The sequence below is a fragment of the Sarcophilus harrisii genome, chromosome 6 (genome assembly GCF_902635505.1).
Source record: "Sarcophilus harrisii chromosome 6, mSarHar1.11, whole genome shotgun sequence".
Taxonomy (NCBI): domain Eukaryota; kingdom Metazoa; phylum Chordata; class Mammalia; order Dasyuromorphia; family Dasyuridae; genus Sarcophilus; species Sarcophilus harrisii.
The window spans coordinates 195,417,915-195,434,373 of NC_045431.1; the positions used below are offsets into that span (position 1 = coordinate 195,417,915).

General features: G+C 35.1%; 1 protein-coding gene across 1 annotated transcript in view; it reads right to left on the bottom strand.

The window, feature by feature from the left end:
- Positions 1–1,811: 1,811 nt before the first annotated feature.
- Positions 1,812–16,459, bottom strand: part of OVCH2 (ovochymase 2) — a 37,244-nt gene continuing 22,596 nt past the window's right edge. The window contains exons 14-19 of the mRNA XM_031943549.1: positions 10,519–10,612; positions 9,047–9,178; positions 8,629–8,709; positions 7,060–7,246; positions 2,358–2,427; positions 1,812–1,820 (exon numbers count right to left, since the gene is read on the bottom strand). Coding sequence (XP_031799409.1) covers positions 1,812–1,820; positions 2,358–2,427; positions 7,060–7,246; positions 8,629–8,709; positions 9,047–9,178; positions 10,519–10,612 — 573 coding nt within the window. The remainder of the gene's footprint in view (positions 1,821–2,357; positions 2,428–7,059; positions 7,247–8,628; positions 8,710–9,046; positions 9,179–10,518; positions 10,613–16,459) is intronic.

Below are 16,459 nucleotides of genomic sequence, written 5' to 3' on the forward strand. Positions count from 1 at the left end.
ACTGAAGCTTCTAATCATTGTTCTTCATGGGTCAACAAACCTATGGATCTCATCTCAGAATGTTTTTAAATAAATAAAATAAAATAAACCTAGAATTATAAAGGAAACTAATTATATTGAAATATAGTTATCGAAATATTGTTTAAAAACAAGTTCATGGATTCAAAATTAAAATTTTCTGTTCTATGGTATTTAATATGTGTGTATGTGTGTGTGTGTGTTTGTATAGTTTTCTCTCTCCTTCCTTTCTAATTTAAAACCCTTTGATTAAATTTGTAAAACTCCAGGAAAATACATTTTACCAGTTCTCCTTAGAGATGCTACATCTCTGAACAAGAACCTGTCATGTCTATATATTAAATTATAATCCAGAAAAACATATCCCATTCTCAGACCCCAATAACCTATTTACTTCCCAGGTCTTATCACTCTCTTTTCATGCTGAAGTACTCTGAAAGAACAAATTTAAAAGGGACCCATCTCATATAAACCAGCAACAATTATATAGCTTCTTCCACCTAAACATAGTGAATTCCTGCCACTGTCCAGTGCCTTATCTGTGGGCTTTGCATTGCACTGTCTCTCACAGATCTTTTCTGTGATTTTTCCCTGACTTGGTTATTCTCTTCAACATTGAACTGGGTGGTTGAAGACACTTCTCATAATGATTCAAGAGTATCAGTCCTTGTAAGATTAGGACCTTCATATAAACTACTAGATATATGAGATCTGTACTATCCTGGAACTCTAGATTCTGTGTATATTCTTCCCTATTCCAAGCCTAACCCCTTTCTTACACTTCCAAGTGATCATGAACTACATATTATTGGATCTATTACAATATCTGCAGATGGATTGATTCAACAAATATGTATTGAATGCCTATGCTATAGAAAACACTTGGCAAGGCTTTGAGAAAGTTAAAGACAAAACAATCCCTGTCCTCAAGAAACTTCCACTCTATCAGGGAGATATAATACAAATGCTAAGACATAAACACAAAGTAGCTTCAAATGATAAGGAGTACTAACAACCAGGGAGCATCAGGAAAAGTTCCATGTAGTAAGTAATGCATCATCTGTACTTTGGAAGATCAGTTTCAGATAAGGAGCACCACCTGTGCCAGTAGATATTAGAAGTAATTGCTGGATTGAAATGAATTAAAAGAATGACTTTGACAGCCAATCTTTCAGATTCTCATTTAACTTTCTTTTGAATATCTTCATCAATACAGCATCTTCTCAGTCCACACTCCTGATATCCACTGTCACTACAGAGGACACCTAAACCATCAACAACCTTGTCTGTTTGACAGAACTACCCTATTTATGTCACAGTAAAAACCTTCTAAATTGAGTTTTAAATGATTCATAGTTTTCCACAAAGGGGCTCCTTTATTCTAGTTGTACAGCCTAATTTGTACAGGACAACCTCCCCTAATTTTTCAATAATAGATGCTCTCCCTTGTTCAGTTTAGTCTTATATAATCATTCAAAGCTAATTTTCAAATGCCAATTTGCTCTGGGCTAAGAAGTATTTTTCTGGCATTACTCTAATATGTTGGTTGTTCAAATTGTAACTATGTGGATATAGCCAGAAATACTGTACTATATGTAACCAATGTTACATATATCCAAGTCTCAGTCCTACTAAGCTACATATCATGAGCAGTTTCTGTATATCATCGAATTCATAGCCTTTTCTAAGTGGGAACAGAGTCAGGACCTGAAAAGAGTTACACAGGTTCCATAATGCCAACACTGATTTTTCCACATTGGGAGGTCAATCTAGGACATCTAGGACAATCTGGCTCAATCAATCTATGAAACAAGATGGGAAAAGAGTTATAATTGATGCTCAAGGAACTGGTTTCTTACTAGAGCCAGTCTTCCAATGACTACTGTTATGAGAGACTTCAGGAAAATAGACACATTGATCTTTGTTGGGGGATCTATGGAGAAGTCCAGCCGTTCTGAAAAGCAAGTTTTAATGCCTGAAAAGCCACTAGACTGTCCTTCCTTTTGACCCAGCAATATTATCATTAAGCCTAAATTTGAGGGAGATCAGACAAAGAACCAAAGGTTCCATATGTAAAATGTGTGTGTGTGTGTGTGTGTGTGTGTGTGTTGGCAAAGAAGTAGAAACTAAAGGAGTTTCCATCAATTAGAGAATGACTAAACAAAGTATAATATTTTAAAGTAACAAAATATTATTGAGCAATGACAAAGAAAGAAAGGAGTAGCAGAGAAACCCAGAAAGATTTGTGTGAACTGATGCAAAGTGAGAAGAGAGAAAACTTTATAGTAAAATAAAATTGTAAAAATGATTTCTTTTTTAAAGACAAGATTTTGCCCTACCTGTTGGTTGTTTCGCTCAGTCAGATCATGGATTCCAGCAATTACCATCCACACAGGTACATGCTGCTTCCTAGACAAAAGGAAAGAGAAAATTCTAAGAGGATTTTTCACTTACAACTTTTCTATCTGCTAAAACAGACTATATCAGAAATAAAAAGTCACATGATCCCTTGAGTCCCATGATACAATGGCCAGGTTCATGCATAACCTAACCTAAAGGAGTACTCTATACACAACCATAACTTGAATTTTTGTAGCACCTTAAAGCTTGTGAAGTACTTAGTTCACTATTATTCTATTAGAAAGGAGGGAGTGTTCCATTATCCCCATTTTGTATATAAGAAAACAGAACTTCAAGGTGGTTAAGTGATTTATCAAGTTCCCACAGTTTAAAAATATATTCAAACTGGAACTCAGATATATCATTCAACTATAAGATAGATGCTCAATGGAGGTTTCTTGAATTACTAAATCTCATATCAAAAAGAAAGACTGAGAAGAAACAAGCCTTAAGGATTTTTCTGACTTGTAATATGATAGATAGTTCATGTTTTATAGCTTTTATTTCAAGGAATTTTTTATTCATTATTCATTCCAACCATGATTTGATAATACCCTGTTCATTTTATAAATGAAGGAAGTAAGCAGCTAGATGGCACGGTGGATACAGCACCAGCCCCAGTAAACAAAAGGACTTCAAATCTAGTCTTAGACATGAAACATTGGGCAAGCCACTGAAAAAATAAGTAAATAAAGGAAAGAATCTACTGAGGCACAGTGAATAATTGCAGTATGAATATTATTATCCGTGTATATATAAATGTGCATTTTTTGCCTTTCTTTTATATTCCCAGTACTTAACACAGTGTCTGACACATAAAAGATAATAAATGCTTGCTGAATGAATATTGCACTAGATTTATGATCACAAAATGGATGTCAATCTGCTATGTTGTACTATTATTTTTTCCTTTTTTAAAAAAATTTCTTTATTGAACTAAATATAAAATAAGAAAAAACAGAATAGAAGAAAGACAGAAAAGGAAAATTTTTAAAAACATAGTCATGTACCCAACAGAACAATAGTATATAACAAAGTATATAACAATAAATTTCCATTTCAAGAAAGAATATATAATAATAGAAGAAATTATATTCATGAGTATTTGGGGGAAAGTACAACAAGTTTCTGTCTTTACTCCGCCATCTCAGTTCCACTTAAAGTCTTTTCTGAGTTCTTCTATAAATTCTTTTTGGGCAGGGAATCATTTAATGTTGCTCTGTGGGATAGAAGAAGCTTTTTGTTTTACTTCAGGATATCTTCCTCTGAAGAGATGAACCCTGGTCTTCCCTATTCCCTAAGTTTCTATAGTTGTGTTCTTTTTTCTTTGCTATCAGTTTTTTTTTAATAAAAACTATTAATGTAAACACCTAGTTCTGGAGTGTAAAAGAAGTTGTCTCTAGCTTCACTTCAGCTCTCTCCTCTGATCTAGAACCCTAAACCAAAAGTTCTACTCTCCTGCAAGTGTCCATAGCCAGCAGCACAGTCCTGGCTACACTTCCTCCCCACTCCTTCTGCAGTCATGGGGTGAGCTGGCTCCTTCTCCCCCAGGATCATGTCACTACAGTACAGGTAGGCTTGGAGTTTCTAATCAGAAGAGATTCCCACAGTTTTTTGGGACTCAGAGCCCCACTCCCAAAGCTGTCCAGAGGTGAAAGTTCCTATGGTTCCAGCTGGGACTCCAACCAAACCCAGCTAGCCCCCGAGTTCCCCATTTGCTAGTTCTCTGGAACTAGAAATATTTGCCCTTCATACTAATTATATTCATACTAATTAATCCTTTTCCTGGGGTCTTTTTTGGGTCTTCTTGGGTTATCCCTAGAGGACCCCAGTTCTGCCCCAAGTCTTTTTTGTTTTTCATTAGTCCATATTCACCCTGAAGTGTGGGGGAAATCTGGAAGGCTTGACATTTTCTAACCTACTCTGCCATCTTACCAGAATCCTCTCTACTGTTATTTTTTAAAGCATTAATAACTCAGTAGAGCCAAAAAAGTACTCTTATGGTTATTCTGCAACAAAGAGTCTATCTTGAGTACATGTTAGGATCATGTCCATTACAAATGTGATCATAGAGATAATTTTATTTAAATGATCCTACAAAGTATTAAAATTAGAGCCAAAAAGAGAAAAGAGATATCTAACAAAGATCTCCTCTAGTGTTTTAGGGGAAGATATTATACAGCTCCCAAATAAAAAAATCATTTTCTATAGATAATGAGGGTCTCCAACTGAGTTCATACTGATTGTATCAAGGACTAATCATAGTTTCCTCATGAGAATAACTACCACTGGAAAAATTTATACTATGTACAGAGAAAAATCAAAGTGGATGAAAGACATATATTACTGAGATTGCTGGATATATATTTGATTGCCAGCTCATTGGACAATTCCATCAGTATATATAGCTCAGATAGGCATTATAGACAATGAGAAGAGCCCAGGAATAGATCAGGCAAGATCCCAATTTGAAGGGTTATTTCGTACTTCCAATGATCCCACTGATCCCAAAAAGAATTTATAGAAGAACTCAGAAAAGACTTTAAGTGGAACTAAGATGGCAGAGTAAAGAAAGAAACTTGTACTTTCCCCCAAATACTCATGAATATAATTTCTTCTATTATTATATATTCTTTCTTGAAATGGAAATTTATTGTTATATACATTCCAATGAATCCCAATGATTCACTACTTTAAAAAAAATCTTTAATATCAATAATTTCTCACTGATGTGATATGGATACAAATCACAGAATATAATGATTTCAAATTATTGGATTTGCAGGTGCCTCAAAAGACAATAGAAAATCAAATGGAAGTTGTAAATAGGTTGCTGATGATTTGGATTTGAGAGGCATAAAACATATCATCAATAAAATGAATGGCCAAAAAAGGAAGTGGGCCAGCCATGTAATAAGAGTGAGAGATTATACAGAAACAGCCTAAATGTAGCACTACTTAGCCAGAAAATACTAAAAAACCAGAAGGCTGCCAATGCATTAGCTATATCCATCCACTAGCAGGGAATTAAGGGAAGACATAGATGTGATTTGCATTAGATGAGTTCCATTGCCACATCACTTATTGTCTATTGGACATTTCCAACTGGATTTCCCATAAACAATTCAAATTCAGCATTTGAATGAAACAGATTTCATTATCTTTTCCCAAAATTCTCTCTTCTTAACTACTCTACTTTTATAAATGGATGACTATCCTTCCACTTATCCAGGTTTTCAACCTTAGAATCATCTTCTAATCATCCATCTCCCTCACCATATCTAATCAGTTGCCAAATTATATCAATTCTGTGTGCACTTCTCTCCGTGGAGACTGCTAGCACCTTACTTCAAGCCTTCATCCCCTTTCACCTGGACTTCAAATAATTTCCTCCCTGGAGTTTCTCACTTTTTCAATCTATTCTCCACATAAATGTCTAAGTCATCTTCTTGCCTTAAGGTTCAAATACGAACTCCTCTTTGAGACATTTAAAGCCCACTATATTCTTGCTTCAGCTTATTTTCCAGGCTTTTATCCTTAGCACCCAAGACAATGCCTGGAACACTGGAGACATTTAATAAATGCTTTGATGAGATTAGTTTTGTATCTGTATCAGTGGAAGGAATATTGACCTGGATGAGACCACCAATATATTTAAAATGAAAATGAAAATGAAATAGCTAATAACATATATATACATATGTATATATATGTTTTCCTAATGCCATCCTAAAGCCAAATCTCATCAGCATGCCCACATCTTATGAAATGTTTATAGGATATATGAAATTCCAGAGGTCATTAGTCAATGATAATTATAGTAAGGAGCTTGCATTTCTATAGCATTTTAAAGGATATTATAAGCATTATTTCACTTGATCCTCATGAAATTTAATTTAGGGATAGAAAATCTTTCTATCCTAAATATAAATATGAGGAAATTGAGACTCAAACACGTTTGGGATTGATGCAATGTCACACAGAATCAAGCTGCTATTCAAACACAAATCTCCTGACTTTTTTCTACTACCCCAAGTAATCACTCAACATTATTTTCCAATTTGTTTCTCCATACATCTGTCAGGTCTTCATTTAGAACTCTATTTGTGTCTAAAATCTCTTGTATGACCTTCAACATATTATTCTCTTCAGGGGTCCTCAAACTTTTAAAATAGGGGGCCAGTTCACTGTTCCTCCGACTGTTGAAGGGCCGGACTATAGTAAAAACAAAAACTTTGTCTTGTGGGTCTTTAAATAAAGAAACTTCATAGTTCTGGGTGAGGGGGATAAACATCCTCAGCTGCTGCATCTCGCCCATGGCCGTAGTTTGAGGACCACGTCTAATTGTTTCATGTTGATGAGTTTTGTCTTTCCGGAAGCAAAAGCAGCAGGGGAAAATAAAGGGGACTTCACAATCAGAGAAAGAAATTGCTACAACTCTTTTGATAAGCCCATATGAGCAAGAAGGAAGGAAATAGAGAGACCCACAAGAAAGAGCAAAATAAAGACATTATTAGATGAGGCTATTGGCCTAAGTAGTTGTCAGTGCTATCATGATTTGAAGGAATGAAGGATTCTTGGAAGACTGAGGGTTAAAGATAAATGCAACATAAATCTACCAGACCTTCCCATTGTACTTACTTATCATTAAAACAATGGGCAGCTGTGATCACCCAGCTCTTCCCAATCACTGTTCCCCCACAGAGATGTTCTGCAGCAATCTGCAGGCTGACTTGCCAAGGCCAAGATCTGGCTGCTGCTGGCTGTCCTCCTACAATCCTGCTGAAGAGAAACCTGGGAGGCTTGGATGCTGCTCCACAATGGTCATCTAGGAAGAGAGGAATAGAAGGATAACAAAATTGTCCATTGACAGCAATTACTGAGGGACTGAAATATATGGAGCCCCTTCTCAAAATCTAGAGGTAACCTCTGTACTCCAAACTGGAGTAAAATGAAAAAGATAAAAATGATATTCCAGAGGCAGCCAGATGGTGCAGTGAATAGAGCATGCTCTAGAATCAGGAGCACCTGAATTAAAATCCAGCCTGAAACACTTACTAGCTGTGTGACCCTGGTCAAATAACTTAGCCCTGATACCTCCAAAAAAAGACATTTAAAAAAATACAATATAAGACAGTAGTCAATGACTCCTAGGCTCCTCCCTCATTTTCACTGTCTTCATCCTATCATGTCCCAAACCCTCTAGATCAGCAGTTCTTAATCTAGTGATTTAGGGGGATTGGATTTTCATTTTCATTAATCCTCTAACTAAAAATTAACATTTCTTTCAATTGTGAATTTTTTTTAAATTCTAAAAAAAAAGGTGCCTGCAGTCTTCACCAGACTGCAAAGAGGTTCATGACAACAATAATAATAAAAATTAAACCACTTCTCTGGATTACTCCTTTCACATATTTCTCTTATCTCTTGTCATCATGTCTGTCATTTATCACTTATTATTTGGGCTATAGCTTTCTAACTAATCTCTTCCCTTCTCCTCTCTCTCCCTCCAATCCAATCTCACTGCTAACAAATAAGTCTGAGCATTGTAGAATGTATGGACAAGAAAAGACCCTACAGATTATCTGGATTAGGGGTTCTTCAAAGTTTTGTATCATGGATCTTTCTAGCAGCTGAGAAAGCTTGTCAATTCCTTCTCAGACTCATTTCTCTAAATAAATACAATATAAAAACTCTTATTCCAAAAGAAACCCATTATATAGAAATTTTCATCAAAATCTTTTTAAGTTCATATATTTCAAGTTAAGAACCCCTGATCTAGACCAGTCTGTTTTATAAAGGAAACTGAAAGGAGGAGAAATGATCATCCAAGACCACATATTAAAGAGGAGACCCTAACTCTCTAGAATGAGATGTCCTGGCTTCCAGGCCAGTACATGCTACCTTAACTACACCATAATTCTGGGATCATAGACTCTCGAGGTTGGCCAGATCCTCAAGAATGATCTTGTTCAGTCTTCACTTAAGCAGGTATCTTCTATAATATCACAAACAAGAATTCATCTGTTTCCTCCACTTTAACATTTCCAGTGATGGGGAACTCACTACATCCCCAAAACTTCAGTCAATTTGAAATTCAGATTTATCATTTGACAGTTCAAGATACTCAGAATCCATAGTTCCAGTTCAGCTTTATTCCCAGTGGCTCTTTGTATACTGGACTCATCAATAGGTTTCCAAATAACTCACCTGCAACACCCAGGTCTATATCTGTGCCATGGCCAGATGAAGGAAGCTCAAACTCATCTTCTGTGTCTGAGATATTTAAATCTGGGCAGAAACAGAACAATAAAATAATGCAGAGAAAGTAGACTGTCCTCTTTTCTGAACTTATAACACAGAGTTTGGGGATTTGACAGGAAAAGGCCCCTAATAAGAATGTGATCTATGCTAGGATTGGAAAACCGTTTCTATTTCAGGTTTTTTAGTGTTTTAATAGAATTAATGTGTGGATTTTCTTGGGTGAAGTACCATTGCTCAAGCACCAGAGCAATTAATGAGGAAAATAAGGTTGGAAAGGGATTGGAAAAAGATGGAAGCTAGTTGAAGAAGCATGGAAGAAATTGGAACATTGCAGACTATGGATCAAGGGTTTGCTATTATTTACCTGTTTCAAAGATGAAGTAGAAGGAGGCCTGGAATCCCCTGAAGACATGACTTTCATCTGCCTGGAAGCTGATTAGCATGACACTGGAGGAGCTCAGTACAGGTTGGGGCACAGCAAAGCCACAGTACCGAGCTAGCCCAATCCCAGCCCGGGAAAGCCAGCAGCATTGTGCACCAGCCCCTCACCAGTGAGGGGGACATCAGACATTAATAGCAAGAAAAAGAAAAGGGAAACTTTTCTCAAAAGCAGTTACTGGGGAGGAGGGGAAATTAATAAACTCAGATATACCTAGAGATATTTTTAGCAAGGAAAGAGGAAGTTTAAGTTATGTATAGTAAATATTATTTCTTTTAAATACATTTTAACCTTCTCCCTGTCCCCAACATGTTGATTGTAATTTAGTCTCATACATTGTTAGAAGTTTAAAAAAAAAAAAAAAAAAAGACCTTAGGAATCACCTGTTTCAAACCTTTGTTTTATAAACTGACTTTCAGGAAGTAAATGATAAACTGAAGGTCACACATTGGCAAAGCCAAAACCCAGATCTTTCAGACTTCAACCCACCACAAAGCATTTAAATAGTCCATTTCAAGGACCTAGTTATGATTTTCTATAGCACCCTTCTAATATAAATACCACCTAAATGCATTCCACAGTACTATCACTCACAGCAGAAAGCATTGTAAGATGTGTAAAGTGTCCTACTTTATTTCAAAATGCCAGTGCCTTCTCTCTCTTAATTATCTCTAATTTATCCATAACTTGTTTGTATGTAAGTGCTTTTGTGTTGTATCTCCATTTATTAATTGAGAATAGGAGTTGTCTTTAGCCTTCCTAGTATCCCTAGCATTTAGTACAGTGCCTAGCATACCCTAAATATTTCATGTTTATTGACTAATTAATCTTTTTAATCTTCCTGACTTTTTGTCAGTTGGGTAGTACTATTATTCCTATTTTACAAATGACAAAACTGAGGCTAAGAGGTTAAGTGGCTTGAGCTAGTACCAGGGACAGAATCTGAATTAAGTTCCTTCTAAATCTAAGTATAGGAGACTTTACACGCTTCCATGGATGTTCTTCTGCATGCTGAAGTTCTACTGGGATAGGAACCAAGGGAAGACAAAGAAGAATATCCTCTGTTTGTTTATTTTATCATTAACTGTTGTAAATATTAGGAATAAACAGAATCTTAGACCCTAGCCCAATTCCAGACACTAGCTTATTCTATATTTGGGTAAACTGGGGTCCTCTTTTGACTTCTTTGTAAATGCAAACATCCTCTCTGCCCTTCTCTCTAAATTTACCTTTCATCCAAAGCAGGGATATGTGGCTGAAGAAATATGGATGAGAAAAAGAATTATTCCAATTCTGGGCACTTTTCTCTCCCCCAGTTGCAAACCTTTATCTTCACCTATCATCAATCTTAAAAACAAATGGAAACAGAGGCTACCAAACATAAAATAGACACTAACCTATTTCTTCTTTCCCTTCCACATCATCATATACTGTCACTGAATCAGAGAGGCAGCCATCACTTTCTTCAAGCTCGAAGTTCTGAAATTCAAGCTGAAAAAATGTGAAATTACATACAAAGCCAATATCATGGTTGGTTAATTTGCAAGTTAGACTGAAAGATGGAATTACATCGCCTCCCTGAGGCAAAATTTGCTAATAAGTGGAATAAATCCAATACAAAAATATTCATTAAGTACCTACTATGTACTATATGACTATATGACTGTACTGACTAAGTGACTATAAAAGATATATGCTGGATGAAAGAGGAAAGGAAAAGACAGGGAGAGGACCTGTGGCTTCACTTGAATAAGGAAATCTTAGTAATGATAAGGGATGAAGATGATAGTGATGAAAGCTGGCATTTATAGGGCAATTTAAGGTTTGCAAAGCACTTTGCAAATATTATTTCATTATGCTTAGTAAGATTGTATATGTATAACTTATCTCAGATAACTTACTAACTTGGGGGGGAGAGGGAAGGAAAAAATGGAAATCAAAATCTTACAAAGGTAAATATTGAAAACTACATTTACAGGTAATTGGAAAAAATAAAGTACTATTAAGTGAAAAAAATGTCATTTGTTCTTACAATGATGTGAAGTAGATGTTATTATTTCCATTTTACTGGTGAAGAGATGAGGCATAGAGAGGTTAAATGATTTGCCCAGAATCACACAACAAATGTAAGAGTCTGAAATGGGATTTAAATCAGGACTTCCAAATCCAGCACTCTATCCTAGTTGCCTACAATAATGAGGAAACTACTCTAATCGATAGAGGCTGGGACAAGGTATGCAATTTGTTATGGTTATTCAGTCATTTTCAGTTATATCCATAAAATCTATCCATATTTCATGATCCCTTTTGGGGTTTTCTTAGCAAAGATACTAGAATGGTTTGCCATTTCCAATTCCAGTTCATTGTACAGATGAGAAATTGAAGCAAATAAGTGACTTGGCCAGGGTCACACAGCTAGTATTTTTCCCTCACCTCAATATTAATTTCACAGAAACAGTAATTTAATGAACCCCATTACCCCTGGTACCTAATATCCAAAAAGAAGGCATTTAAGAGTTTACTCTCTGGGAAAATCTGGATCGGTGCAAGCCTCTTAGACTCAGAAAGAAAACTTAGAGATCACCTAGTCTGAAACAGTTCCTACATAGTCAAGCTCAGTTTTGGATCCAAGACTTGTGGCTCCAAAATGCAGTCTTCTTTCTACATACCATAATTTCACATTTAGATGGATCTCCAGTGTAGGTAACTTTAAAACCAAAGAGAAATGTAATTCTAAAGTGCATACTAGTGATCACCAAAATAGCTTCTTCTAAATGTAAGCTGACTATTAAAAAAAAAACAACAAAACTCAAAATAGTACACCTGGAAGGAACTTAATAGGTGATTTCACCTACTCAATCTTTTTTATATGCAAGGATCCAGACTCATAGATATGTAATGACTTGCTTGAGACCTTAGGGCCAGCAAGTAGCAGAAGTGGAATTTACCTTAGGATCTTTTAAATTCCAGTCCACTGTTCTGTTAACTAAATCACACTGACATAACTATCTCTTAATCCTGTTAGGGAAAATTCACTAGAATAGATCCATAATATATGTAAACAGTTCAGCACTTCTAGGATAATCGTGTCCAACCTCTCTTTTTACAGAGAATAAAACTGAGTCCTACAAAGGGGAAATCATTTGTCCAGGGACCCTCAATGTTGTCAATATTGTGATTTGCACCACAAGTGTTTCACCCCTTCTTGTGAGTAGGAGATTCTTTCTTTTCTCCCTGTGTTTCATTATCTTCACTTCACTGATCCTTTGTTCTTTCCATTATGGAAGGTCATTTTCAAATGAAAATTGAAATAGATTTGCTTTCATCTTAAAGAGCTCCTCTTCATAATTCTTCAAGTACCTTAATCTCCTACTTAAGAAAAGAAGCTGTGGATCAAATTATAAATTGAGGTTCATCATCCTCATTCTCAATTAAAAATTCACAATTTTCTAACGGTTTGGTCATGACCAAAGGGGTCATGGTTATTTTGTATTTAATTTATACTTTAATATATGTATTGGTCATCTTGCCATGTTGGGGGGGTGGGGGGGAGGAAGAGGGGGAAAATTGGAACAAAAGGTTTGGCAGTTGTCAATGCTGTAAAATTACCCATGCATATAACTTGTAAATAAAAAGCTATTAAATAAAAAAAATTCACAATTTTCATAAGTTTCTTTGGCATTGAATCTGAAGCAAAGAAGCCAATGGCTGGACAAAGGTGGCAGTGACAGCTGCAGTGCACAATGTCTCATCTCTGTTTCTTTCATTTAAATGCATGGTAATCCTTTGAAAAGTATCATCCAATATCAAATTACAAATATCTATACCAACCTACCTGGTTCAATAATCATGGAATCATAGACTCTTGCGTTTGGAATGAACTTTACAGCCCCTCTACCTATTTTATATATCCTTCTCTTAAAACACTAAATTGCTCCTTCATTGTGAATCTTCTGTTATACTCGCTATCTTCCATGGTATCTTGCCAGATAAAACTGGTTTTATCTGAGCATTTTCTTCCTGCCCTTCAAAATGCCTTTCAAATGTTTCATTGATTCTCTAGGCACTTTGCCCCTGGTATTTCTAAATTACTCTCTTTTCATTAGCATACCAGTTAAATCTTCATCAAAATCATTTATATTGTCAGCTATTTTCTTCTGATGCTGAGATCTTCAACTGGAAGAAAAGTTGAAAACATATCTATGCTCAGAAATATTTAACTTCCTACACAGGAATTTGTAGTCACACAAAACATTACCCACATTTCTTCTTGTTTCTATCATTTCTCTCCACACTGAGTCAGCAGAAGGAGGTGGAAGGTGTATTGGCTAAATCATAGTTTTTTTTTTCTTTTCTTTTTTTTTTTTTTTTGTTTTTTTTTTTTTTTTGCTGAGGCAATTGGAGTTAAGTGACTTGCCCATGGTCATACATCCAGGAAGTGTTAAGTGTCTGAGGTCAGATTTGAACTCAGGTTCTCCTGACTTCAGGGCTGGTGCTCTAGTCCTACAGATTTTTAGCCTGGTCTTCAACACACATTGAAGGTAATAGCATATCTTCCAATGATCACTGTCAGAATTAAATAAGATTGCTACTCAGAAGAGAACAGGATAGATTACAAAAAATATTTTTCCTGGGGCATTCAAAGGGAATGACCTAAGGATAATGTTTCTATATAAAACAAAAAATACTACATATTATTATGAAGGATCCTTTGAAATGCAAATTAACTTCATTGAATCTTTTGCACAATCAAGTTCAATTCCAAAAACATTTTTTAAGCATTTTTTAAAGTACTGTCATCAACCCTGGGAATAAAAAGATAATAATAACAAAATGACCACTAATCTCTAGAAGCTAAACAGGCATAGTACAACGTGTACAAATATAATGGATTTTTGAAAAAAGAGAGAAGATTAGCAAATGGGAAGATTAAAAAAGATTATGTAGAAAATGTGGCATGCAATCTTAGCTTTAGATGAAGACTCCAATTACAGAGAAAATAAAGTTTATTTCAAGCATTTCAGACATCTTGTATAAATGCACAGAGGTAGGAGAAAGAATACCTTACTTAAGGAACAGCTGATGATCAAGTTTAGCTATAATGTACAATTCATGAAGAAAATGGTGTGAAATAAAACTGGAGAGGTAAATGAGGATCATATTATAAAAGGCTTTAAATGCCAGGTCAAAGAGATGTCATTTTGTCCCAGAAGGAAGAATGATCCACTGAAGGTTTTTAAGAAGTAAAGTAATATGTTTAGATATGTTTCTTTAGGAGATTACTTTAGTAGCCCTGTAGATGGATTGAAAAAGGAAAAAACTGGAAGAAGTTGGAATGGAAGACTATTAAGGAGACCTTTATATATATGGAAAGGATTTGAACTAAGGTGATGTCCAGGAGAATGTAAAAAGGGAAGGATATTCAAGAGATGCTGTTTATGCAAAATTGACAGAATTTAACCACCGGTTGGCTAAGGGACAAGAAATAGTCAAGGATGACTAAAGTTTTGAACCTAAGTGATTGATAAGTTGGTGATGCCCTCAAATGAAATAGGAACGTTTGGAAAATGAGTGGATGTATGAGGGAGGATGTTGAGATCCATTTTGACTTTACTGAGTTTGAGAATCCAATAGGACATTCAACCAAGTAAAGAAGTACAACTAGATTTCAGCAGAGACAGCATGTCTTACTTTATTGTATTGCTGACAACAGCTAAGTCACTCACAGTTCTACTCAATTATTCTAAGACTTAGTTTCCTCACTTGTGAAATAGATTTTAATTTGAGATTCACTTCATTACCTAACATTTAAAGCTATCATCAATCAGACTATTCAACCTTTGCAGTGTTCATTCATTTTTATTTCCTTTCACACATTCTACCTGAACTACCTTCCTGGTTGTTTCCAATATAAACTGTCCCATCCCTTCTCTCTGTTTCTTTGTACAAATAGTACTCTCTGTCTTAAATACACCATTTACCTCTACCTCATAGAATCCATAACTTCCTTCAAAACACAGTGAAAAAGCCATCTTCTATTTGAGACCTTTTTTAAGCACTAGTACCAGCACCATCTCATGCCAATTATTAGCACTCTTTTCCTCAACATACCAATTGGAAGTGAATTGACACTGAAAGAAACTTTTATGACTTTGTACCAAGCCCTGAATATCTGAAAAACTAAATTTGTTGCTTAGAGAACAGATATGTTTAATGTTTAAATTAGGACCTAGGTTAAATCTAATAGAAACCCAATGAGATCCAAAGATTGATGCAAGGAAAATGAAATGTTTTCTCCCACTATACATCTTAAGCAACCCATGTTTTATCTGAAATTTGTCTCCGTGTTGGCCAATAAAGTACTGTTTCCTTGTTCTTTTATTTGAGAATTCTATACAACATGTAAATTACAAACGCAGAGGCAGGAATTGGAGTAAGCCATCCTTTGGAAGGTTTTCCCCTATGCTGAATGACTTAATAAAGTTATTTCTAAATTATTTCATTTTAGGAATCTTGTTGTCAGCTGAAAACACAATCATAACACTAAGAATCATTTGTCAATTGTTAAGTAATAAAAGAATATAAAGTTTTCATAGAATTTGTAAACAATAATCAATCACACAAAATCATGTTCCAAATCATAAATACTAATATATATGTATGTACACACATATACAATAATAAGAAAAAGATACATTTAAAAACAAATGTGACTACATAGGAGCGCTCTAATAAGTTAAGATTTTTTTTAAATGTAGAAAAGAAAGATGAATAAAGAACCAAGACCAAAAAAAAAAAGTGGCAAGGAATTGTGAAAGTGGTAGCAGAAAAGCTAATATTGAATATAATAGTCATTCTAGAAAGGTTTGAACTAGCTGCTTTTTAGGGGATTTAAATTGCTTAAGATCTTAGAAACTATATTTCCTCCCAACTCAAGAAGATTTAAAGCTATCATGGAATCTAAAATGGAAAACAGAGCTCTGAACTACAGTAGCAATTTTTTAATCTCTGTCGAGAATTGCAAATAGGAGGTGGAGACAACAACAGAAGTAGATAGAGCAGGAGCTGAAGTATGTTCTTTTCCCTGAAATCACCAACTAGCTTATTAAGAGAATCTTGCAAGGTAGAGCTGAATAATGCCCACTTAGAAAAACTTTTGAAACAAAAATAAATTATTTTTTCCTTCTATTCTGTACAACAGAAGGCATGGTTGATTACCAGGTGTTTCTCTGTTGCTTTAAATTTTGTTATTTGTATTTTTAAACAATTGTTTTCCAGCTAAAAATATGGTAATTTTAATTACTGAGTTCCTTCCTTTTTACTAAAGAGAATGTGATG